Raw genomic sequence first — 24,845 nt, 5'->3', positions numbered from 1 at the left:
GTCAAAACTGTAACTAGGCCACTCAGGAACATTAAACGTTGTCTTGGTAAGCAACTCCAGTGTATATTTGGACTTGTGTTTTAGGATATTGTCCTGCTGAAAGGTGAATTTGTCTCCCAGTGTCTGTTGGAAAGCAGACTGAACCAGGTTTTCCTCTAGGATTGTGCCTGTGCTTAGCTCTACTCTGTTTCTTTTTATCCTAAAAAACTCCCCTAGTCCTTGTCGATGAAAAACATTCCCACAGCATGATGCTGCCACCACCATGCACCACCATGCTTCACCGTAGGGATGGTGCCAGGTTTCCTCCAGACATGACACTTAGCATTCAGGCCAAAGAGTTCAATCGTAGTTTCATCAGACCTGAGAATCTTGTTTCTCATGGTCTGAGAGTCCTTCAGGTGCCTTTCGGCAAACTCCAAGCGGGCTGTCATGTGACTTTTACTGAGGAGTGGCTTCCGTTTGGCCACTCTACCATAAAGGCTTGATTGGTGAAGTGCTGCAGAGATGGTTGTCCTTCTGGAAGTTTCTCCCATCTCCACAGAAGAACTCTAAAGCTCTGTCAGAGTGACCATCAGGTTCTTAGTCACCTCCTTGACCAAGGCCCTTCTCGCCCGATTGCTCAATTTAGCCGGGCGGTCAGCTCTAGGAAGAGTCTTGGTGGTTCCAAACTTCTTCCATTTAAGAATGATGAAGGCCACTGTGTTCTTGGGGACCTTCAATGCTACATAAATGTTTGGTACCCTTCCCCAGATCTGTGCCTCGACACAATCCTGTCTCGGAGCTTTATGGACAATTCCTTCGACCTCATGGCTTGGTTTTTGCTCTGGCATGCAGTGTCAACTGTGGGACCTTATATAGACAGGTGTGTGCCTTTCCAAATCATGTCCAGTCAATTGAATTTACCACAGGAGGACTCCAATCAAGTTGTAGAAACATCTCAAGGATGATCAATGGAAACGGGATGCACCTGAGCTCATTTTCGAGTCTCACAGCAAAGGGTCTGAATACTTATGTAAATATATATTCATAAAAAAATATTTGCAAACATTTCTTTAAACCTGTTTTCGCTTTGTCATTATAGGGCATTGTGTGTAGATTGATACGGAAAAACATGAATTTAATCCATTTTAGAATAAGGCTGTAACGTAACAAAATGTGGAAAAAGGGAAAGGGGTCTGAATACTTTCCGAATGCTCTGTACATCTCCACATCTATATGTCTTTACACTGCCATAGAAACATATGTGTTTGAGTGGGTACATCTGAAGATGTAGTATTCTGTAGCAGTAACAGTAGTAGTAGTAGTAGTAGCAGTAACAGTAGTAATAGTAGCAGTAGCAGTAGTAGTAGTAGTAGTAGCAGTAGTAGTAGTAGTAATAGTAGTAGCAGTAGTAGTAGCAGTAACAGTAGTAATAGTAGCAGTAGTAGTAGCAGTAGTAGCAGTAGTAGTAGTAGCAGTAGTAGCAGTAGTAGTAGCAGTAGTAGTAGCAGTAGTAGTAGCAGTAGTAGCAGTAGTGTCTCTGGGTAGGATAGCTCACTTATCTATATAGACAATCCTTATGCTAATGCTAATCATCTGTTAGTTATAATCTATATAGACAATCCTTATGCTAATGCTAATCCTCTGTTAGTTATCTATATAGACAATCCTTATGCTAATGCTAATCCTCTGTTAGTTATGTATATAGACACTATTTATGCTAATGCTAATCCTCTGTTAGTTATTATCCAAATAGACAATCTTTATGCTAATGCTAATCCTCTGTTAGTTATCTATATAGACAGTCTTTATGCTAATGCTAATCCACTGTTAGTTATAATCCAAATAGACACTCGTTAAACTAATGCTAATCCTCTGTTAGTTATAATCCAAATAGACAATCTTTATGCTAATGCTAATCCTCTGTTAGTTATAATCTACATAGACAGTCTTTATGCTAATGCTAATCCTCTGTTGGTTATCTATATCGACAACCTTTATGCTAATGCCAATCCTCTGTTAGTTATAAGCTTATAAACAATCTTTATGCTAATGCTAATCCTCTGTTGGTTATCTATATAGACAACCGTTATGCTAATGCTAATCCTCTGTTAGTTATAAGCATATAAACAATCTTTATGCTAATATAAATCCTCTGTTAGATGTCAGTGCGGTTTACCTCATGTCTTCTCTCTTTGCTGCAGCATTCACGAAGATGATCACGATAAACGGACAAGAATACCACCTGCAGTTGGTAGACACAGCGGGACAGGTAGGAGTCATACACCACAGGGATTTATCTATCAACCCCCGAAACATCTTACAGACCTTGAATATAATATGTCCTTTAACTCATGGTTAGGGACCTGGCCCTACTCATTATGATATTAGAATTTTAGAACACAGGCTACGTTCCGTATCCACAGTAGAATGCTCCATACCTCTACATAGAATGCTTGCTCAGTACATTTATGGTAACTGAGCCACTATGTTACAGTATGCAGGCTAAGCACTTATTTCACCCAGTCTCTCTCTCTCCCTCTATCACCTCTCTCCCACCTCTCTCTCTCTCACGCCTCTCTCGCTCTTCCCCCCTCTCTTTCTCTCCCTCTCTCTCCCTCTCTACCTTTCTTTCACTCTATTCTCTCCCCATCTCTCTCTTCTCCTCTCTCTCTCTCTCTCTCTCTCCCTCTTCTCCTCTCTCTCTCTCCCTCTTCTCCTCTCTCTCTCTCTCTGTGTCTCTCTCTCTCTCTGTCTCTCTGTCTCTCTCTCTCTCTGTGTCTCTCTCTGTCTCTCCCTGTCTCTCTGTCTCTCTCTCTCTCTCTCTCTCTCTCTCTCTCTCTCTCTCTCTCTCTCTCTCTCTCTCTCTCTCTCTCTCTCTCTCTCTCTCTCTCTGCCTCTCTCTCTCTCTGTTCCAGGATGAGTACTCTATCTTTCCTCAGACATATTCCATAGATATCAATGGATACATCCTGGTCTACTCTGTCACGTCTAATAAAAGGTTAGTCAGATATTTACTCTACATCTTCTAAAGATGTTGATTGTGACAACAGTGTTGTCTGCTACAAGGGTGCTCAACCACTGGGTGTTCAGGATCTTACTCCAAGCTGATTCAGCTAACCAAGGTCTGGATGAGCAGCAGAATCAGGTGTATTATAGGTCTGGATGAGCAGCAGAATCAGGTGTATTATAGGGCCGGATGAGCAGCTGATTCAGCTAACCAAGGTCTGGATGAGCAGCTGAATCAGGTGTATTATAAGTCTGGATGAGCAGCTGAATCAGCTGTATTATAGGTCTGGATGAGCAGCTGAATCAGGTGTATTATAGGTCTGGATGAGCAGCTGAATCAGGTGTATTATAGGTCTGGATGAGCAGCTGAATCAGGTGTATTATAGGTCTGGATGAGCAGCTGAATCAGGTGTATTATAGGGCTGGATGAGCAGCTGAATCAGGTAACCAAGGTCTGGATGAGCAGCTGAATCAGGTGTATTATAAGTCTGGATGAGCAGCTGAATCAGCTGTATTATAGGTCTGGATGAGCAGCTGAATCAGGTGTATTATAGGTCTGGATGAGCAGCTGAATCAGGTGTATTATAGGTCTGGATGAGCAGCTGAATCAGGTGTATTATAGGTCTGGATGAGCAGCTGAATCAGGTGTATTATAGGGCTGGATGAGCAGCTGAATCAGGTGTATTATAGGTCTGGATGAGCAGCTGAATCAGGTGTATTATAGGTCTGGATGAGCAGCTGAATCAGGTGTATTATAGGTCTGGATGAGCAGCTGAATCAGGTGTATTATAGGTCTGGATGAGCAGCAGTATCAGGTGTATTATAGGTCTGGATGAGCAGCTGAATCAGGTGTATTATAGGTCTGGATGAGCAGCTGAATCAGGTGTATTATAGGGCCGGATGAGCAGCTGAATCAGGTGTATTATAGGGCCGGATGAGCAGCTGAATCAGGTGTATTATAGGTCTGGATGAGCAGCTGAATCAGGTGTATTATAGGTCTGGATGAGCAGCTGAATCAGGTGTATTATAGGTCTGGATGAGCAGCTGAATCAGGTGTATTATAGGTCTGGATGAGCAGCTGAATCAGGTGTATTATAGGTCTGGATGAGCAGCTGAATCAGGTGTATTATAGGTATGGATGAGCAGCTGAATCAGGTGTATTATAGGTCTGGATGAGCAGCTGAATCAGGTGTATTATAGGTCTGGATGAGCAGCTGAATCAGGTGTATTATAGGTCTGGATGAGCAGCTGATTCGGGTGTATTTTAGGGCTGGATGAGCAGCTGATTCAGGTGTATTTTAGGGCTGAATGAGCAGCTGATTCAGGTGTATTTTAGGGCTGAATGAGCAGCTGATTCAGGTGTATTTTAGGGCTGAATGAGCAGCTGATTCAGGTGTATTTTAGGGCTGAATGAGCAGCAGAATCAGGTGTATTATAGGTCTGGATGAGCAGCTGAATCAGGTGTATTATGGGGCTGGATGAGCAGCAGAATCAGGTGTATTATAGGGCTGGATGAGCAGCTGAATCAGGTGTATTATAGGTCTGGATGAGCAGCTGAATCAGGTGTATTATAGGGCTGGATGAGCAGCTGATTCAGGTGTATTTTAGGGCTGAATGAGCAGCTGATTCAGGTGTATTATAGGTCTGGATGAGCAGCTGAATCAGGTGTATTTTAGGGCTGGATGAGCAGCTGATTCAGGTGTATTTTAGGGCTGAATGAGCAGCTGATTCAGGTGTATTTTAGGGCTGAATGAGCAGCTGATTCAGGTGTATTTTAGGGCTGAATGAGCAGCTGAATCAGGTGTATTTTAGGGCTGAATGAGCAGCTGAATCAGGTGTATTATAGGTCTGGATGAGCAGCTGAATCAGGTGTATTATAGGTCTGGATGAGCAGCTGAATCAGGTGTATTATAGGTCTGGATGAGCAGCTGAATCAGGTAACCATGTTCTGGATGAGCAGCTGATTCAGCTAACCAAGGTCTGGATGAGCAGCTGAATCAGGTGTATTATAGGTCTGGATGAGCAGCTGAATCAGGTGTATTATAGGTCTGGATGAGCAGCTGAATCAGGTGTATTATAGGGCCGGATGAGCAGCTGAATCAGGTGTATTATAGGTCTGGATGAGCAGCTGAATCAGGTGTATTATAGGGCTGGATGAGCAGCTGAATCAGGTGTATTATAGGGCTGGATGAGCAGCTGAATCAGGTGTATTATAGGTCTGGATGAGCAGCTGAATCAGGTGTATTATAGGTCTGGATGAGCAGCAGAATCAGGTGTATTATAGGTCTGGATGAGCAGCTGAATCAGGTGTATTATAGGTCTGGATGAGCAGCTGAATCAGGTGTATTATAGGGCTGGATGAGCAGCTGATTCAGGTGTATTTTAGGGCTGAATGAGCAGCTGATTCAGGTGTATTTTAGGGCTGAATGAGCAGCTGATTCAGGTGTATTTTAGGGCTGAATGAGCAGCAGAATCAGGTGTATTATAGGTCTGGATGAGCAGCTGAATCAGGTGTATTATAGGTCTGGATGAGCAGCTGAATCAGGTGTATTATAGGTCTGGATGAGCAGCTGAATCAGGTGTATTATAGGTCTGGATGAGCAGCTGAATCAGGTGTATTATAGGTCTGGATGAGCAGCTGAATCAGGTGTATTATAGAGCTGGATGAGCAGCTGAATCAGGTGTATTATAGGGCTGGATGAGCAGCTGAATCAGGTGTATTATAGGTCTGGATGAGCAGCTGAATCAGGTGTATTATAGGGTTGGATGAGCAGCTGATTCAGGTGTATTATAGGGCTGGATGAGCAGCTGATTCAGGTGTATTATAGTAGGGCTGGATGAGCAGCTGATTCAGGTGTATTATAGGTCTGGATGAGCAGCTGATTCAGGTGTATTATAGGGTTGGATGAGCAGCTGATTCAGGTGTATTATAGGGCTGGATGAGCAGCTGATTCAGGTGTATTATAGGGCTGGATGAGCAGCTGATTCAGGTGTATTATAGGGCTGGATGAGCAGCTGATTCAGGTGTATTATAGGGCTGGATGAGCAGCTGATTCAGGTGTATTATAGGGTTGGATGAGCAGCTGATTCAGGTGTATTATAGGTCTGGATGAGCAGCTGAATCAGGTGTATTATAGGGTTGGATGAGCAGCTGATTCAGGTGTATTATAGGGCTGGATGAGCAGCTGATTCAGGTGTATTATAGGTCTGGATGAGCAGCTGATTCAGGTGTATTATAGGGCTGGATGAGCAGCTGATTCAGGTGTATTATAGGGCTGGATGAGCAGCTGATTCAGGTGTATTATAGGTCTGGATGAGCAGCTGATTCAGGTGTATTATAGGGCTGGATGAGCAGCTGATTCAGGTGTATTATAGGGCTGGATGAGCAGCTGAATCAGGTGTATTATAGGTCTGGATGAGCAGCTGAATCAGGTGTATTATAGGGCTGGATGAGCAGCTGATTCAGGTGTATTATAGGTCTGGATGAGCAGCTGATTCAGGTGTATTATAGGGCTGGATGAGCAGCTGATTCAGGTGTATTATAGGGCTGGATGAGCAGCTGAATCAGGTGTATTATAGGGCTGGATGAGCAGCTGAATCAGGTGTATTATAGGGCTGGATGAGCAGCTGAATCAGGTGTATTATAGGTCTGGATGAGCAGCTGATTCAGGTGTATTATAGGGCTGGATGAGCAGCTGAATCAGGTGTATTATAGGGTTGGATGAGCAGCTGATTCAGGTGTATTATAGGGCTGGATGAGCAGCTGATTCAGGTGTATTATAGGGCTGGATGAGCAGCTGATTCAGGTGTATTATAGGGCTGGATGAGCAGCTGATTCAGGTGTATTATAGGGCTGGATGAGCAGCTGATTCAGGTGTATTATAGGGCTGGATGAGCAGCTGATTCAGGTGTATTATAGGGCTGGATGAGCAGCTGATTCAGGTGTATTATAGGGCTGGATGAGCAGCTGAATCAGGTGTATTATAGGGCTGGATGAGCAGCTGATTCAGGTGTATTATAGGGCTGGATGAGCAGCTGATTCAGGTGTATTATAGGTCTGGATGAGCAGCTGAATCAGGTGTATTATAGGGCTGGATGAGCAGCTGATTCAGGTGTATTATAGGTCTGGATGAGCAGCTGATTCAGGTGTATTATAGGGCTGGATGAGCAGCTGATTCAGGTGTATTATAGGGCTGGATGAGCAGCTGAATCAGGTGTATTATAGGGCTGGATGAGCAGCTGAATCAGGTGTATTATAGGGCTGGATGAGCAGCTGAATCAGGTGTATTATAGGTCTGGATGAGCAGCTGATTCAGGTGTATTATAGGGCTGGATGAGCAGCTGAATCAGGTGTATTATAGGGTTGGATGAGCAGCTGATTCAGGTGTATTATAGGTCTGGATGAGCAGCTGATTCAGGTGTATTATAGGGCTGGATGAGCAGCTGATTCAGGTGTATTATAGGGCTGGATGAGCAGCTGATTCAGGTGTATTATAGGGCTGGATGAGCAGCTGATTCAGGTGTATTATAGGGCTGGATGAGCAGCTGATTCAGGTGTATTATAGGGCTGGATGAGCAGCTGATTCAGGTGTATTATAGGGCTGGATGAGCAGCTGAATCAGGTGTATTATAGGGCTGGATGAGCAGCTGATTCAGGTGTATTATAGGGCTGGATGAGCAGCTGATTCAGGTGTATTATAGGGCTGGATGAGCAGCTGATTCAGGTGTATTATAGGGCTGGATGAGCAGCTGATTCAGGTGTATTATAGGGCTGGATGAGCAGCTGAATCAGGTGTATTATAGGGCTGGATGAGCAGCTGATTCAGGTGTATTATAGGGCTGGATGAGCAGCTGATTCAGGTGTATTATAGGGCTGGATGAGCAGCTGAATCAGGTGTATTATAGGGCTGGATGAGCAGCTGATTCAGGTGTATTATAGGGCTGGATGAGCAGCTGATTCAGGTGTATTATAGGGCTGGATGAGCAGCTGATTCAGGTGTATTATAGGTCTGGATGAGCAGCTGAATCAGGTGTATTATAGGGCTGGATGAGCAGCTGATTCAGGTGTATTATAGGTCTGGATGAGCAGCTGATTCAGGTGTATTATAGGGCTGGATGAGCAGCTGATTCAGGTGTATTATAGGGCTGGATGAGCAGCTGAATCAGGTGTATTATAGGGCTGGATGAGCAGCTGAATCAGGTGTATTATAGGGCTGGATGAGCAGCTGAATCAGGTGTATTATAGGTCTGGATGAGCAGCTGATTCAGGTGTATTATAGGGCTGGATGAGCAGCTGAATCAGGTGTATTATAGGGTTGGATGAGCAGCTGATTCAGGTGTATTATAGGTCTGGATGAGCAGCTGATTCAGGTGTATTATAGGGCTGGATGAGCAGCTGATTCAGGTGTATTATAGGGCTGGATGAGCAGCTGATTCAGGTGTATTATAGGGCTGGATGAGCAGCTGATTCAGGTGTATTATAGGGCTGGATGAGCAGCTGATTCAGGTGTATTATAGGGCTGGATGAGCAGCTGATTCAGGTGTATTATAGGGCTGGATGAGCAGCTGAATCAGGTGTATTATAGGGCTGGATGAGCAGCTGATTCAGGTGTATTATAGGGCTGGATGAGCAGCTGATTCAGGTGTATTATAGGGCTGGATGAGCAGCTGATTCAGGTGTATTATAGGGCTGGATGAGCAGCTGATTCAGGTGTATTATAGGGCTGGATGAGCAGCTGAATCAGGTGTATTATAGGGCTGGATGAGCAGCTGATTCAGGTGTATTATAGGGCTGGATGAGCAGCTGATTCAGGTGTATTATAGGTCTGGATGAGCAGCTGAATCAGGTGTATTATAGGGCTGGATGAGCAGCTGATTCAGGTGTATTATAGGGCTGGATGAGCAGCTGATTCAGGTGTATTATAGGGCTGGATGAGCAGCTGATTCAGGTGTATTATAGGTCTGGATGAGCAGCTGAATCAGGTGTATTATAGGGCTGGATGAGCAGCTGATTCAGGTGTATTATAGGGCTGGATGAGCAGCTGATTCAGGTGTATTATAGGGCTGGATGAGCAGCTGATTCAGGTGTATTATAGAGCTGGATGAGCAGCTGATTCAGGTGTATTATAGGGCTGGATGAGCAGCTGATTCAGGTGTATTATAGGGCTGGATGAGCAGCTGATTCAGGTGTATTATAGGGCTGGATGAGCAGCTGATTCAGGTGTATTATAGGGCTGGATGAGCAGCTGATTCAGGTGTATTATAGGGCTGGATGAGCAGCTGATTCAGGTGTATTATAGGTCTGGATGAGCAGCTGATTCAGGTGTATTATAGGGCTGGATGAGCAGCTGAATCAGGTGTATTATAGGGCTGGATGAGCAGCTGATTCAGGTGTATTATAGGGCTGGATGAGCAGCTGATTCAGGTGTATTATAGGTCTGGATGAGCAGCTGATTCAGGTGTATTATAGGGCTGGATGAGCAGCTGATTCAGGTGTATTATAGGGCTGGATGAGCAGCTGAATCAGGTGTATTATAGGTCTGGATGAGCAGCTGAATCAGGTGTATTATAGGTCTGGATGAGCAGCTGATTCAGGTGTATTATAGGTCTGGATGAGCAGCTGATTCAGGTGTATTATAGGGCTGGATGAGCAGCTGAATCAGGTGTATTATAGGTCTGGATGAGCAGCTGAATCAGGTGTATTATAGGTCTGGATGAGCAGCTGATTCAGGTGTATTATAGGGCTGGATGAGCAGCTGATTCAGGTGTATTATAGGGCTGGATGAGCAGCTGATTCAGGTGTATTATAGGGCTGGATGAGCAGCTGAATCAGGTGTATTATAGGTCTGGATGAGCAGCTGATTCAGGTGTATTATAGGGCTGGATGAGCAGCTGAATCAGGTGTATTATAGGGTTGGATGAGCAGCTGATTCAGGTGTATTATAGGGCTGGATGAGCAGCTGATTCAGGTGTATTATAGGGCTGGATGAGCAGCTGATTCAGGTGTATTATAGGGCTGGATGAGCAGCTGATTCAGGTGTATTATAGGGCTGGATGAGCAGCTGATTCAGGTGTATTATAGGGCTGGATGAGCAGCTGATTCAGGTGTATTATAGGGCTGGATGAGCAGCTGATTCAGGTGTATTATAGGGCTGGATGAGCAGCTGAATCAGGTGTATTATAGGGCTGGATGAGCAGCTGATTCAGGTGTATTATAGGGCTGGATGAGCAGCTGATTCAGGTGTATTATAGGGCTGGATGAGCAGCTGATTCAGGTGTATTATAGGGCTGGATGAGCAGCTGATTCAGGTGTATTATAGGGCTGGATGAGCAGCTGAATCAGGTGTATTATAGGGCTGGATGAGCAGCTGATTCAGGTGTATTATAGGGCTGGATGAGCAGCTGATTCAGGTGTATTATAGGTCTGGATGAGCAGCTGAATCAGGTGTATTATAGGGCTGGATGAGCAGCTGATTCAGGTGTATTATAGGGCTGGATGAGCAGCTGATTCAGGTGTATTATAGGGCTGGATGAGCAGCTGATTCAGGTGTATTATAGGTCTGGATGAGCAGCTGAATCAGGTGTATTATAGGGCTGGATGAGCAGCTGATTCAGGTGTATTATAGGGCTGGATGAGCAGCTGATTCAGGTGTATTATAGGGCTGGATGAGCAGCTGATTCAGGTGTATTATAGAGCTGGATGAGCAGCTGATTCAGGTGTATTATAGGGCTGGATGAGCAGCTGATTCAGGTGTATTATAGGGCTGGATGAGCAGCTGATTCAGGTGTATTATAGGGCTGGATGAGCAGCTGATTCAGGTGTATTATAGGGCTGGATGAGCAGCTGATTCAGGTGTATTATAGGGCTGGATGAGCAGCTGATTCAGGTGTATTATAGGTCTGGATGAGCAGCTGATTCAGGTGTATTATAGGGCTGGATGAGCAGCTGAATCAGGTGTATTATAGGGCTGGATGAGCAGCTGATTCAGGTGTATTATAGGGCTGGATGAGCAGCTGATTCAGGTGTATTATAGGTCTGGATGAGCAGCTGATTCAGGTGTATTATAGGGCTGGATGAGCAGCTGATTCAGGTGTATTATAGGGCTGGATGAGCAGCTGAATCAGGTGTATTATAGGTCTGGATGAGCAGCTGAATCAGGTGTATTATAGGTCTGGATGAGCAGCTGATTCAGGTGTATTATAGGTCTGGATGAGCAGCTGATTCAGGTGTATTATAGGGCTGGATGAGCAGCTGAATCAGGTGTATTATAGGTCTGGATGAGCAGCTGAATCAGGTGTATTATAGGTCTGGATGAGCAGCTGATTCAGGTGTATTATAGGGCTGGATGAGCAGCTGATTCAGGTGTATTATAGGGCTGGATGAGCAGCTGATTCAGGTGTATTATAGGGCTGGATGAGCAGCTGAATCAGGTGTATTATAGGTCTGGATGAGCAGCTGATTCAGGTGTATTATAGGGCTGGATGAGCAGCTGATTCAGGTGTATTATAGGGCTGGATGAGCAGCTGAATCAGGTGTATTATAGGGCTGGATGAGCAGGATGTATAACAGGATGTATGGCAACTGCTCGTCATCTGACCGTAAGGCGCTACAGAGGGTAGTGCGTATGGCCCAGTACAGTACTGGGGCCAAGCTTCCTGCCATCCAGGACGTATATACTAGACGGTGTCAGAGGAAAGCCCATAAAATTGCCATAGACTCCAGCCACCCTAGTCATAGACTGTTCTCTCTGCTACCGCACGGTAAGCGGTACCCGGAGCGCAAAGTCTAGGACCAAAAGGCTCCTTAACAACTTCTACCCTCAAACCATAAGACTGCTGAACAATTAATCAAATGGCCACTAGACTTTTACATTGACACACCCCCCCCCCCCCCCTTCCCATTTGTTTGTACACTGCTGCTACTCTCTGTTTATTATCTATGCATAGTCACGTCACCCCTACCTACATGTACAAATGACCTCGACTAACCTGTACCCCCTGCACACTGACTCGGTACCGGTACCCCCTGTATATAGCCTCCATATTGACTCTGTACCAGTACCCCCTGTATATAGCCTCCACATTGACTCTGTACCAGTACCCCCTGTATATAGCCTCCACATTGACTCTGTACCGGTACCCCCTGTATATAACCTCCACATTGACTCTGTACCGGTACCCCCTGTATATAGCCTCCACATTGACTCTGTACCGGTACCCCCTGTATATAGCCTCCACATTGACTCTGGGCCGGTACCCCCTGTATATAGCCTCCACATTGACTCTGTACCGGTACCCCCTGTATATAGCCTCCATATTGACTCTGTACCGGTACACCCTGTATATAGCCTCCACATTGACTCTGTACCGGTACCCGCTGTATATAGCCTCCACATTGACTCTGTACCGGTATCCTCTGTATATAGCCTCCACATTGACTCTGTACCGATACCCCCTGTATATAGCCTCCACATTGACTCTGTACCGATACCCCCTGTATATAGCCACCACATTGACTCTGTACCGGTACCCCCTGTATATAGCCTCCACATTGACTCTGTACCGGTACCCCCTGTATATAGCCTCCACATTGACTCTGCACCGGTACCCCCTGTATATAGCCTCCACATTGACTCTGGGCCGGTACCCCCTGTATATAGCCTCCACATTGACTCTGTACCGGTATCCTCTGTATATAGCCTCCACATTGACTCTGTACCGGTACACCCTGTATATAGCCTCCACATTGACTCTGTACCGGTACACCCTGTATATAGCCTCCACATTGACTCTGCACCGGTACCCCCTGTATATAGCCTCCACACTGACTCTGTACCGGTACCCCCTGTATATAGCCTCCACACTGACTCTGTACCGGTACCCCCTGTATATAGCCTCCACATTGACTCTGTACCAGTACCCCCTGTATATAGCCTCCACATTGACTCTGTACCGGTACCCCCTGTATATAGCCTCCACACTGACTCTGTACCGGTACCCCCTGTATATAGCCACCACATTGACTCTGTACCGTAACACCCTGTATATAGCCTCCACATTGACTCTGTACCGGTGGCCCCTGTATATAGCCTCCACATTGACTCTGTACCGGTACCCCCTGTATATAGCCTCCACATTGACTCTGTACCGGTACACCTTGTATATAGCCTCCACATTGACTCTGTACCGGTAACCCCTGTATATAGTCTCCCCATTGACTCAGTACCGGTACCCCCTGTATATAGCCTCCACATTGACTCTGTACCGGTACACCTTGTATATAGCCTCCACATTGACTCTGTACCGGTAACCCCTGTATATAGTCTCCCCATTGACTCAGTACCGGTACCCCCTGTATATAGCCTCCACATTGACTCTGTACCGGTACACCTTGTATATAGCCTCCACATTGACTCTGTACCGGTAACCCCTGTATATAGTCTCCCCATTGACTCAGTACCGGTACCCCCTGTATATAGCCTCCACATTGACTCTGTACCGGTACACCTTGTATATAGCCTCCACATTGACTCTGTACCGGTAACCCCTGTATATAGTCTCCCCATTGACTCAGTACCGGTACCCCCTGTATATAGCCTCCACATTGACTCTGTACCGGTACACCTTGTATATAGCCTCCACATTGACTCTGTACCGGTAACACCCTGTATATAGCCTCCACATTGACTCTGTACCGGTACACCTTGTATATAGCCTCCACATTGACTCTGTACCGGTAACCCCTGTATATAGTCTCCCCATTGACTCAGTACCGGTACCCCCTGTATATAGCCTCCACATTGACTCTGTACCGGTACACCTTGTATATAGCCTCCACATTGACTCTGTACCGGTAACACCCTGTATATAGCCTCCACATTGACTCTGTACCGGTACACCTTGTATATAGCCTCCACATTGACTCTGTACCGGTAACCCCTGTATATAGTCTCCCCATTGACTCAGTACCGGTACCCCCTGTATATAGCCTCCACATTGACTCTGTACCGGTAACACCCTGTATATAGCCTCCACATTGACTCTGTACCGGTACACCTTGTATATAGCCTCCACATTGACTCTGTACCGGTAACCCCTGTATATAGTCTCCCCATTGACTCTGTACCGTAACACCCTGTATATAGCCTTGTTATTGTTATGTTATTGTGTTAGTTTTTATTATTTTTTACTTTAGTTTATTTGGTAAATATTTTCTTAACTCTTCTTGAACTGCACTGTTGTTTAAGGGCTTGTCAGTCAGCATTTCACTGTAAGGTCTACTACTTGTTGTATTCGGAGCATGTGACAAATAAAGTTTGATTTGATTTTGACAGTATGTAGTACAGTATGTAGTACAGTATATATGACAGTATGTGGTACAGTATGTAGTACAGTATGTAGTACAGTATGTAGTACAGTATGACAGTATGTAGTACAGTATGTAGTACAGTATGACAGTATGTAGTACAGTATGTAGTACAGTATGTATGACAGTATGTAGTACAGTATGTAGTACAGTATGTAGTACAGTATGACAGTATGTATGACAGTATGTATGACAGTATGTATGACAGTATGTATGACAGTATGTATGACAGTATGTATGACAGTATGTATGACAGTATGACAGTATGTATGACAGTATGTATGACAGTATGTATGACAGTATGTAGTACAGTATGTAGTACAGTATGACAGTATGTAGTACAGTATGACAGTATGTAGTACAGTATGTAGTACAGTATGTAGTACCGTATGTAGTACCGTATGTAGTACAGTATGTAGTACAGTATGACAGTATGTAGTACAGTATGTAGTACAGTATGACAGTATGTAGTACAGTATGTAGTACAGTATGTCATCTGCTGTTTTTCTTCTCTTCCAGTTTTGAAGTAGTTCAGGTTATCCATGAGAAACTTCTGGATATGGTGGGGAAAGCTCAGTGAGTATCTACTGTAACCTGACGTATATATATATATATATCTGTCAGTTAAGAACAAATTCTTATTTTCAATGACGGCCGGTTAACTGCCTTGTTCAGGGGCAGAACGACAGATTTTTACCTTGTCAGCTCGGGGATTCGATCTAGCAACCTTTCGGTTACTAGTCCAACGCTCTAACCACTAGGCTACCTGCCGCCCCGTATTAACCCTCCTCTACTGTAACCTGACTGTATATTAACCCTCTACTGTAACCTGACTGTATATTAACCCTCCTCTACTGTAACCTGACTGTATATTAACCCTCTACTGTAACCTGACTGTATATTAACCCTCTACTGTAACCTGACTGTATATTAACCCTCCTCTACTGTAACCTGACTGTATATTAACCCTCCTCTACTGTAACCTGACTGTATATTAACCCTCCTCTACTGTAACCTGACTGTGTCATTTTTGGAATGTGGGATACATTTAATACAACATGTGTTTCTCTACAGAGTACCTATTATATTGGTGGGGAATAAGAATGACCTGCACATGGAACGGTATGACACACACACACACACACACACACACACACACACACACACACACACACACACACAGAAACACTGTGATGTCAGATTGGTGTGCTATTTTTTGTGTCCCAGGGTGATCAGCTATGAGGAAGGGAAGGCCCTAGCAGACTCCTGGAACGCTGCCTTCATGGAGTCCTCAGCTAAGGAGAACCAGGTGGAGGCATTTAACTTCTCTCAGCTACGGATCCCTTTTACGGGATCACTTTCCAAAACAACCGCTAGAATTGCAGGGCGCCAAATGCAAAAATATTACTAAAAATATTTATAATCATGCAATCACAAGTGAAATATACCAAAACACAGTTTAGCTTGTTGTTAATCCACCTATCGTGTCAAATTTTGAAAATATACTGTACAGCGAAAGAAATCCAAGCTTTTGTGAGTGTAGCTTTCAATGCTACAACAAGCTAGCCTTATATTAGCTTGGTTAGCTTGGTCACGAAAGTCAGAAAAGCAATGAAATGAATCGCTTACCTTTGATAATCTTCGGATTTTTCCACTCACGAGACTCCCAGTTACACAACAAATGTTATTTTTGTTCGATAAATATTACTTTTATCACAAAAAAACGCCATTTGGGTTGCGCATTATGCTCAGAAAATCAAAGCCGTGTTCCGTTCGACAAAATCCAAAAAGTATCCGTAATGGTCGTAGAAACATGTCAAAGTTTTGGAAACTTTGGAGTGTTTTCTATCCTAATCTGTAAATTATATGCATATTCTACGATCTGGGCCAGAGAAAATGTCCGTTTTACGTTGGGCACGTTATTTAAATTTTTTTATTTTTTATTCTGACCCCTAGCGCTAAGAAGTTAAAGCCAGGTGGACACTACCCCATCTACAGGCCCCAGATCAGCTCTTAGACACTACCCCATCTACAGGCCCCTGATCAGCTCTTAGACACTACCCGATCTACTGGCCCCAGATCAGCTCTTAGACACTACCCCATCTACTGGCCCCAGATCAGCTCTTAGACATTACCCCATCTACAGTCCCCAGATCAGCTCTTAGACACTACCCCATCTACAGGCCCCAGATCAGCTCTTAGACACTACCCCATCTACAGTCCCCAGATCAGCTCTTAGACATTACCCCATCTACAGGCCCCAGATCAGCTCTTAGACACTACCCGATCTACAGTCCCCAGATCAGCTCTTAGACATTACCCGATCTACTGGCCCCAGATCAGCTCTTAGACACTACCTCATCTACAGGCCCCAGATCAGCTCTTAGACACTACCCCATCTACAGGCCCCATATCAGCTCTTAGACACTACCCCATCTACAGGCCCCAGATCAGCTCTTAGACATTACCCCATCTACAGTCCCCAGATCAGCTCTTAGACACTACCCCATCTACTGGCCCCAGATCAGCTCTTAGACACTAATCGGATCAAACCCAGAGTAAGGTGTAGTGTAAGCACATACCACATTTGTGGTTGATGGCTGTTCCAGTGTTCCCGGCACTCCAGTGCACTTACGGAGGAGTCCTGATCCTTTTCAAACATGTTGAATATATTCGCTTCAAATCGGCCATTATCTCTAGGGGTTAGCAGTGCTCAGAGTAGATGCCAGGCATGTCCCACCATCAGCCAATCAGCTACTCAGAACTATAAAGGTTCTCTTCAACTACCTCACAAGTTCATCACTCTCTCTCTCACACACACACACACACACACACACACACACACACACACACACACACACACACACACAAGTCAAAGGAGCTGATTGTGGACTACAAGAAACGGAGGGCCGAGCACGCCCCCATTCACATAGACAGGGTTGTAGGTGGAGCGGTTCGAGAGCTTTGAATTCCTCAGTGTCCACATCACCAAGAACTTAACACGGTCCTCTCACACTCGACAGCACGTCTAGGAGGTTGAAAAGATTTGGCATTGGTCCTCAGACTTCAGCCACTCTAGTCATAGACTGTTCTCTCTGCTACTGCATGTTCTTACCTCCCCAGCTCTTACTGCAAAATCATCAGTCCATTTTGTCCTCTTTTCTATAACTTTGCGTCCCCAAAATCATCAGTCCATTTTGTCATCTTTTCTGTAACTTTGCGTCCCCAAAATCATCAGTCCATTTTGTCCTCTTTTCTATAACTTTGCGTCCCCAAAATCATCAGTCCATTTTGTCCTCTTTTCTATAACTTTGCGTCCCCAAAATCATCAGTCCATTTTGTCCTCTTTTCTGTAACTTTGCGTCCCCAAAATCATCAGTCCATTTTGTCCTCTTTTCTATAACTTTGCGTCCCCAAAATCATCAGTCCATTTTGTCATCTTTTCTGTAACTTTGCGTCCCCAAAATCATCAGTCCATTTTGTCCTCTTTTCTATAACTTTGCGTCCCCAAAATCATCAGTCCATTTTGTCCTCTTTTCTATAACTTTGCGTCCCCAAAATCATCAGTCCATTTTGTCCTCTTTTCTATAACTTTGCGTCCCCAAAATCATCAGTCCATTTTGTCATCTTTTCTGTAACTTTGCGTCCCCAAAATCATCAGTTTATAATAGCAATAAGGCACCTCGGGGGTTTGGTATATATGGCCAATATACCACGGCTAAGGGCTGTTCTTATGCATGATGCGACGCGGAGTGACTGAACACAGCCCCTTAGCCGTGGTATATTGGCCATATATCACAAACCCCTGATGTGCCTTATTGCTATTATAAACTGGTTACCAACGTAATTAGAGCAGTAAAAATAAACGTTTTGTCATACCCATGGTATACGGTCTGATATACCACGGCTGTCAACCAATCAGCATTCAGGGCTCAAACCACCCAGTTTATAATATATATTCAAGTATTAAAATATCTGTTCAGTTTTATTCTATTCTTACTCTATTATATGTTTCCTGTCTCAGACAGTGGTGTTTCGATAGATAACAAAGTAATCTGGTCTAATATATTCTACTGGACTAACTTTATTGTATTTCTCCTGTCTCAGATGGCAGTTGTGTTTTAAAAGATAATAACACTATTCTTCTATTCCATTCTGTTCTGGGTTCTAGTGGATTCTACTCTGACTCTATTCTGTTTCCCTGTCTCAGACGGCGGTGGAGGTGTTTAAGACCATGATCCTGGAGGCGGAGAAGTTGGAAGGCGGCGTCCAACCAGGGAAGACTTCCTGCGCCCTCATGTAGAGCTGCCAACCAATCAAACACAGAATAGGACACTGCACTGGGATATCCCGTTACTTGAAGGCTTCCTGCCAGTTCCAACTACTACTTCTCAACTGTCATCAACTGTCTTCAACTGTTTATTTACCAGTGTTTCTGTTTCTGTATGTCTATTGTTTTCCCATTTGTTATGAAAGGTTGAGTGACTGTTTTCTGTCATACTGTACATTTCCCACAATCCACCTCTCAACTGTTCTGACCTCAGCCCTGATGCAAAACTGAGGCCCCGGCAAGAAATGACCCCTAGTTCCAAGAACAGGCTCTCCAACCCTGTTCCTGGAGAGATACCCTCCTGTAGGTTTACACTCCAACCCTGTTCCTGGAGAGCTACCCTCCTGTAGGTTTGCACTCCAACCCTGTTCCTGGAAAGCTACCCTCCTGTAGGTTTTAACTCCAACCCTGTTCCTGGAGAGATACCCTCCTGTAGGGTTACACTCCAACCCTGTTCCTGGAGAGCTACCCTCCTGTAGGTTTACACTCCAACCCTGTTCCTGGAGAGCTACCCTCCTGTAAGTTTTAACTCCAACCCTGTTCCTGGAGCGATACCCTCCAGTAGGTTTTAACTCCAACCCTTTTCCTGGAGAGATACCCTCCTGTAGGTTAACTCCAACCCTGTTCCTGGAGAGCTACCCTCCTGTAGGTTTGCACTCCAACCCTGTTCCTGGAGAGATACCCTCCTGTAGGTTTTAACTACAACCCTGTTCCTGGAGAGATACCCTCCTGTAGGTTTTAACTCCAACCCTGTTCCTGGAGAGATACCCTCCTGTAGGTTTGCACTCCAACCCTGTTCCTGGAGAGATACCCTCCTGTAGGTTTTAACTCCAACCCTGTTCCTGATTCCAATAATGAGTTGGTTGATGAGCTGAATCAGGTTAGCTACAACTGGGGTTAGCATTAAAACCTACAGGAGGGTTAGCATTAAAACCTACAGGAGGGTTAGCATTAAAACCTACAGGAGGGTTAGCATTAAAACCTACGGGAGGGTTAGCATTAAAACCTACAGGAGGGTTAGCATTAAAACCTACGGGAAGGTTAGCATTAAAACCTACGGGAGGGTTGGCATTAAAACCTACAGGAGGGTTAGCATTAAAACCTACAGGAGGGTTAGCATTAAAACCTACAGGAGGGTTAGCATTAAAACCTACGGGAGGGTTAGCATTAAAACCTACAGGAGGGTTAGCATTAAAACCTACGGGAGGGTTAGCATTAAAACCTACGGGAGGGTTGGCATTAAAACCTACAGGAGGGTTAGCATTAAAACCTACAGGAAGGTTAGCATTAAAACCTACGGGAGGGTTAGCATTAAAACCTACGGGAGGGTTGGCATTAAAACCTACAGGAGGGTTAGCATTAAAACCTACAGGAGGGTTAGCATTAAAACCTACGGGAGGGTTGGCATTAAAACCTACAGGAGGGTTAGCATTAAAACCTACGGGAGGGTTGGCATTAAAACCTACAGGAGGGTTAGCATTAAAACCTACAGGAGGGTTAGCATTAAAACCTACGGGAGGGTTGGCATTAAAACCTACAGGAGGGTTAGCATTAAAACCTACAGGAGGGTTGGCATTAAAACCTACAGGAGGGTTAGCATTAAAACCTACAGGAGGGTTAGCATTAAAACCTACGGGAGGGTTGGCATTAAAACCTACAGGAGGGTTAGCATTAAAACCTACAGGAGGGTTAGCATTAAAACCTACAGGAGGGTTAGCATTAAAACCTACAGGAGGGTTAGCATTAAAACCTACAGGAGGGTTAGCATTAAAACCTACGGGAGGGTTGGCATTAAAACCTACGGGAGGGTTAGCATTAAAACCTACAGGAGGGTTAGCATTAAAACCTACGGTTAGCATTAAAACCTACAGGAGGGTTAGCATTAAAACCTACAGGAGGTAGCTGCTGCACAGGTGTCCATTCTGGGAAGGTGACTGAGTTCTGAGATATTTTAATGTGATTTGATTTCACATTGAACCTCCTCATATGAGACATGACATGAAGACAAACATGTCCTTGTATTGAAATATATTTGTATTTCTTTTTATTATTTTTTATTTCATCAGTGATTGCTTTCTTACCCAGCTTTCTTCCATTGTTATTGTCATTGTCACACCACTGATTCTTACAGGAAATTGTTCAATTAACTTGGTGGAAAATCCCAACTTCCTTAAGTCAAACTTTCACTTCGAGCCCGATTCAATCTGATCCGCATACCTGATGTTTAGACGTTGTTGGTGAAACTGCGTTAGAGCTGTCAAATTCACAAGCGCCTTCTGTCATTACACCTAGCTGTGCGTTTGAACTAGGACGCCTCGCCAGGCTAGCTTCGTCCTCGTGTGGGTGCTAGCAAGCTAGGTAGTGCTAGGTATCAACAGCCAATCCAGTAGAGTCCGGAAGCTATAGTGACCTTCGATTGGTCAAGCGTCCAGCGATGTCGCAGAGTATTTGCATAAAGTTCAGCTTTCCACAACTTTGGTCCGGCCCTGTTCATGTCCCTCGCCCATGCTCGCATCACCCAACGGTCCCCCCGTCCACTTTGCCTATCTTCCATTGGAAATTAATGGTTTTCCGTAGTTTCATCGCTCATATCGTCTTCATTGAATGGCCTGTTTATACTAGTGTAACCGATGTGAAATGGCTAGTTAGTTAGCGGTGGTGCGCGCTGGTTCCCCTTGCTCTGCAAGGGCCGCGGCTTTTGTGGAGCGATGGGTAACGATGCTTCGTGGGTGTTGTTGATGTGTGCAGAGGGTCCCTGGTTCGCGCCTGGTTCGGGGCGAGGGGGCGGACTAAAAGTTGTACTGTTACACTAGGAAGCGGAATCGCACGCTGAAACATTCAGAAGCAATTCACTTTCAATGGAAGGAAAGCAAGAGAAGCGGAGAGGGACCGAGCGTGGGAAAGGGAGCCGAACAAGGCGGGACTAAAGTTGGGGAAAGATGAACTTTATTCAAATCCTCCACGATATCATGATGTGCGTGACCAATCGAAGCTCACCATAGCTTCCAACCCCTAATGGGTTGGCTGACAGTGGCTGTTGATACCAGTGGAGGCTGGTGGAAGGAGCTATAGGAGGACAGGCTCATTGTAATGGCTGGAGTGGAATCAATGGAACGGTATCAAACAGATCAGAGATCTGGAAACCATTGAAACCATGTTTGACTCCTGTTCCATTGATTCCACTCCAGCCATTACAATAAGCCTGTCTTCCTGTAGCTCCTCCCACCAGCCTCCACTGGTTGATACTTAGCATTACCTAGCGTGCTTATTAGCACCCACGTGAGCTTGGTGGCTAGGCCAGTGCCACTTGTAATATAAATCCTCTGAAGAGGCATTAAGAGAAATCCCAACGCAGCCTTGTTGACAAGTTGGAACACTGGAATGTGAGATGTAAACTACACCTCCATTAGGAGAATAGAAATCCTCATTATTCTGTTTTTAACGATTTTTAATTTAAGCATCATTATTTCTATTATAACCTACACTTTCTCCTTCTGAACTTCTAACGCAAGGGGGGATGGATGTGGCTTCGTGACAATGATCGCAAGAGCAGCTGCTCAACCGATTTGACAGTTCCAACTCAGTTCCACCTCCAATATCGCCAAAACATCAGCTATGCTGGAGTCGTCTGTCGCCTGTTAACGATTGGTCTGATTGAATACTAGGCCTTAGTCTCCCATCGACATCAATGCATGACTAAGTGGAAATTCAACTTAAGTGGAAGTTAGGATTTGCTCTTTAGACACGTCTTCTGATGCATTAGAGCTGTTTCTCTGTCTCTAATGCACAGCTCTTTATTTTTCGACCTCATCTCCCCCCCCTCTTGTCGTCAGGCGGATGTTATTTCTTCCTAGCTAGAATTGTCATCAGCCCCCCCAAAAATCGACATCCCATTTTCTAATGTTAAAAATGGTGTACAAATGTTTTTTGATTGTAGTCATTAAAGTGTAAAGTTATGATGTATTTCAGGAGTGTACGTTGTATCATTCCAATAATGACGATTGAAAATCTTTGCTCATATCCAATAATTTTGCAAAATAGATTTAGCCTACCCAGAATTTAAGCTCAAAGCAACAAAAGCGTTTCAAAGTTTATTTTATTTTAAGTCAAATAATTGTTGATAAATGAGAATGTTGATGTGATGGTAGGAACCCACTGGGCACATACATCAATTTAATGTTCATTCCACGTTGGTTCAACCAATGCCGACAACACAGCAGAAAGTCTAGAATGTGTTGCACTTGTCAGTGTCACAACACTTCATGTTGATGTAAGTGTTGGTTTGGAACTGCTTACAGCCCGTCATGTCCATACATCTCTGGAAATGGCTAACTGAGGGAGAAAAGAAATGACTATGTTACTGTTGTCTGTAACCTGTATTATCTACCTTTTATTATTGATTATTCTGACCAGGGCATCTCAGAGTAGTAGTTCTGATCTAGGACCAGGTCTTCATTATCCACAGCTCTGGGCTGATCTAGGATCAGGTCTTCATTATCCGCAGCTCTGTGCTGATCTAGGATCAGGTCTTCATTATCCACAGCTCTGTGCTGATCTAGGATCAGGTCTTCATTATCCACAGCTCTGGGCTGATCTAGGATCAGGTCTTCATTATTCACAGCTCTGTGCTGATCTAGGATCAGGTCTTCATTATCCGCAGCTCTGTGCTGATCTAGGATCAGGTCTTCATTATCCACAGCTCTGTGCTGATCTAGGATCAGGTCTTCATTATCCACAGCTCTGGGCTGATCTAGGATCAGGTCTGCATTATCCACAGCTCTGGGCTGATCTAGGATCAGGTCTTCATTATCCAGAGCTCTGGGCTGATCTAGGATCAGGTCTTCATTATCCACAGCTCTGAGCTGATCTAGGATCAGGTCTTCATTATCCACAGCTCTGGGCCTGTATTCATAAAGCATCTCAGAGTAGTAGTGCTGATCTAGGATCAGTCCATATAATTTATTATGATATAAAACTGCACCTCTATTCCGTTTGTGAATACGGGCACAGAACTGTGTGTGTGTGTCATGACGTCCAATGCTGCTTTTCAAGTAACGTAGCATAAGCACAACGATACTCTTTTTGTCAAGTCCGCTTTCAATATTTAGGCGTTTAGCTCAGCAGGCTAACATCTAGTGGCACACAGACGACCTCAGTTTCGAACACGGTCAGTCCCAGTACTTACATGGTGCGCTGAAGAACTTGGCGGCCGCACAGCCGTCCTTCTCTGGTGGACATGTTTCTACTGTCACCTCACAGTCCGCTCCTGCCTTAGCTGGCACACAGCGCAGACAGTCCAGTGCTTCACCTAGGGGACAACCGAAACCATATCACCGGGTTAGGAGAACCATAGAACTATAGCAACGTTACAGGAACACTGGAACGTACATTGGCTATGGGTCGACCATATTGGTCAAGGAGTCTCATTGGTAAAAGATTAGGAATTGCCAATTTCTCAGGTTTTTTCAGACATCGCAGTTGGTGGATTCCTGGAATCAGAAGGTAAAAAGCAGGGAAGGGAAAAGTCTGAACATCTGAGTTCAAATGTTTTTTTGCGTAGAGTTTTCTAGTTTTCTATGCTGATACTTTCCAAGTGGAAAACTAGTTCCGACATGTCATGAATGCAACATACGGGACAGTTCCAGAGCCTCACCAGCACCACAGGACAGGAGGGGTTAAAACACAGTGTTTACTCAATAGTTAATTAGTGACAGACAGACGGACCCACCACTAGCCAACACCAGGGCTAGAGCCACAGCCAATATCACTATCTTCATCCCGCTAGACGATGTGTCCACCTGAGAAGAGAGAACAGCCGGTGATCTTTAAACACCACCTGAGAAGAGAGAACAGACGGTGATCTTTAAACATTGCAATCAACTTGAATGAACTATTTAATCTGAGGTAAACCCACGAGGTATAAATTCATATAAAGCTTATTGTGGAGCCTGTAGTAAAGTAGGCCCAGCGTCGTCCGGGTTTGGCTGGTGTAGGCTGTCATTGTACATAAGAATTTGATCTTAACTGACTTGCCTAGTTTAATAAAGGTTAAATAAAAAATAAAGGTGGAACTCATTTAATATCTTTAAATTACAGTCAGTTTTTTTGATTCCTAAGAATATGGATTTGAATAAAGCTCCAACATCGACATTTGGATCTTAT

The 24,845-nt window shown here is 44.6% G+C and overlaps 1 protein-coding gene across 1 annotated transcript in view; it reads left to right on the top strand.

The window, feature by feature from the left end:
• The window catches only part of LOC120020312 (GTP-binding protein Rheb-like), a 22,987-nt gene extending 3,979 nt beyond the window's left edge, over positions 1-19,008 (top strand). The window contains exons 3-8 of the mRNA XM_038963885.1: positions 2,184-2,251; positions 2,898-2,980; positions 14,873-14,929; positions 15,428-15,475; positions 15,581-15,662; positions 18,564-19,008. Of these exons, the coding sequence (XP_038819813.1) occupies positions 2,184-2,251; positions 2,898-2,980; positions 14,873-14,929; positions 15,428-15,475; positions 15,581-15,662; positions 18,564-18,656 (431 nt within the window). The 3' untranslated portion in view covers positions 18,657-19,008. The remainder of the gene's footprint in view (positions 1-2,183; positions 2,252-2,897; positions 2,981-14,872; positions 14,930-15,427; positions 15,476-15,580; positions 15,663-18,563) is intronic.
• The last annotated feature ends 5,837 nt before the right edge of the window (positions 19,009-24,845 follow it).

Source organism: Salvelinus namaycush, chromosome 25 (genome assembly GCF_016432855.1).
Source record: "Salvelinus namaycush isolate Seneca chromosome 25, SaNama_1.0, whole genome shotgun sequence".
NCBI classification, from domain to species: Eukaryota; Metazoa; Chordata; class Actinopteri; order Salmoniformes; family Salmonidae; genus Salvelinus; species Salvelinus namaycush.
The sequence above is the reverse complement of the archived record's forward strand: the minus strand, read 5'-3'. Positions and strand labels throughout refer to the sequence as shown.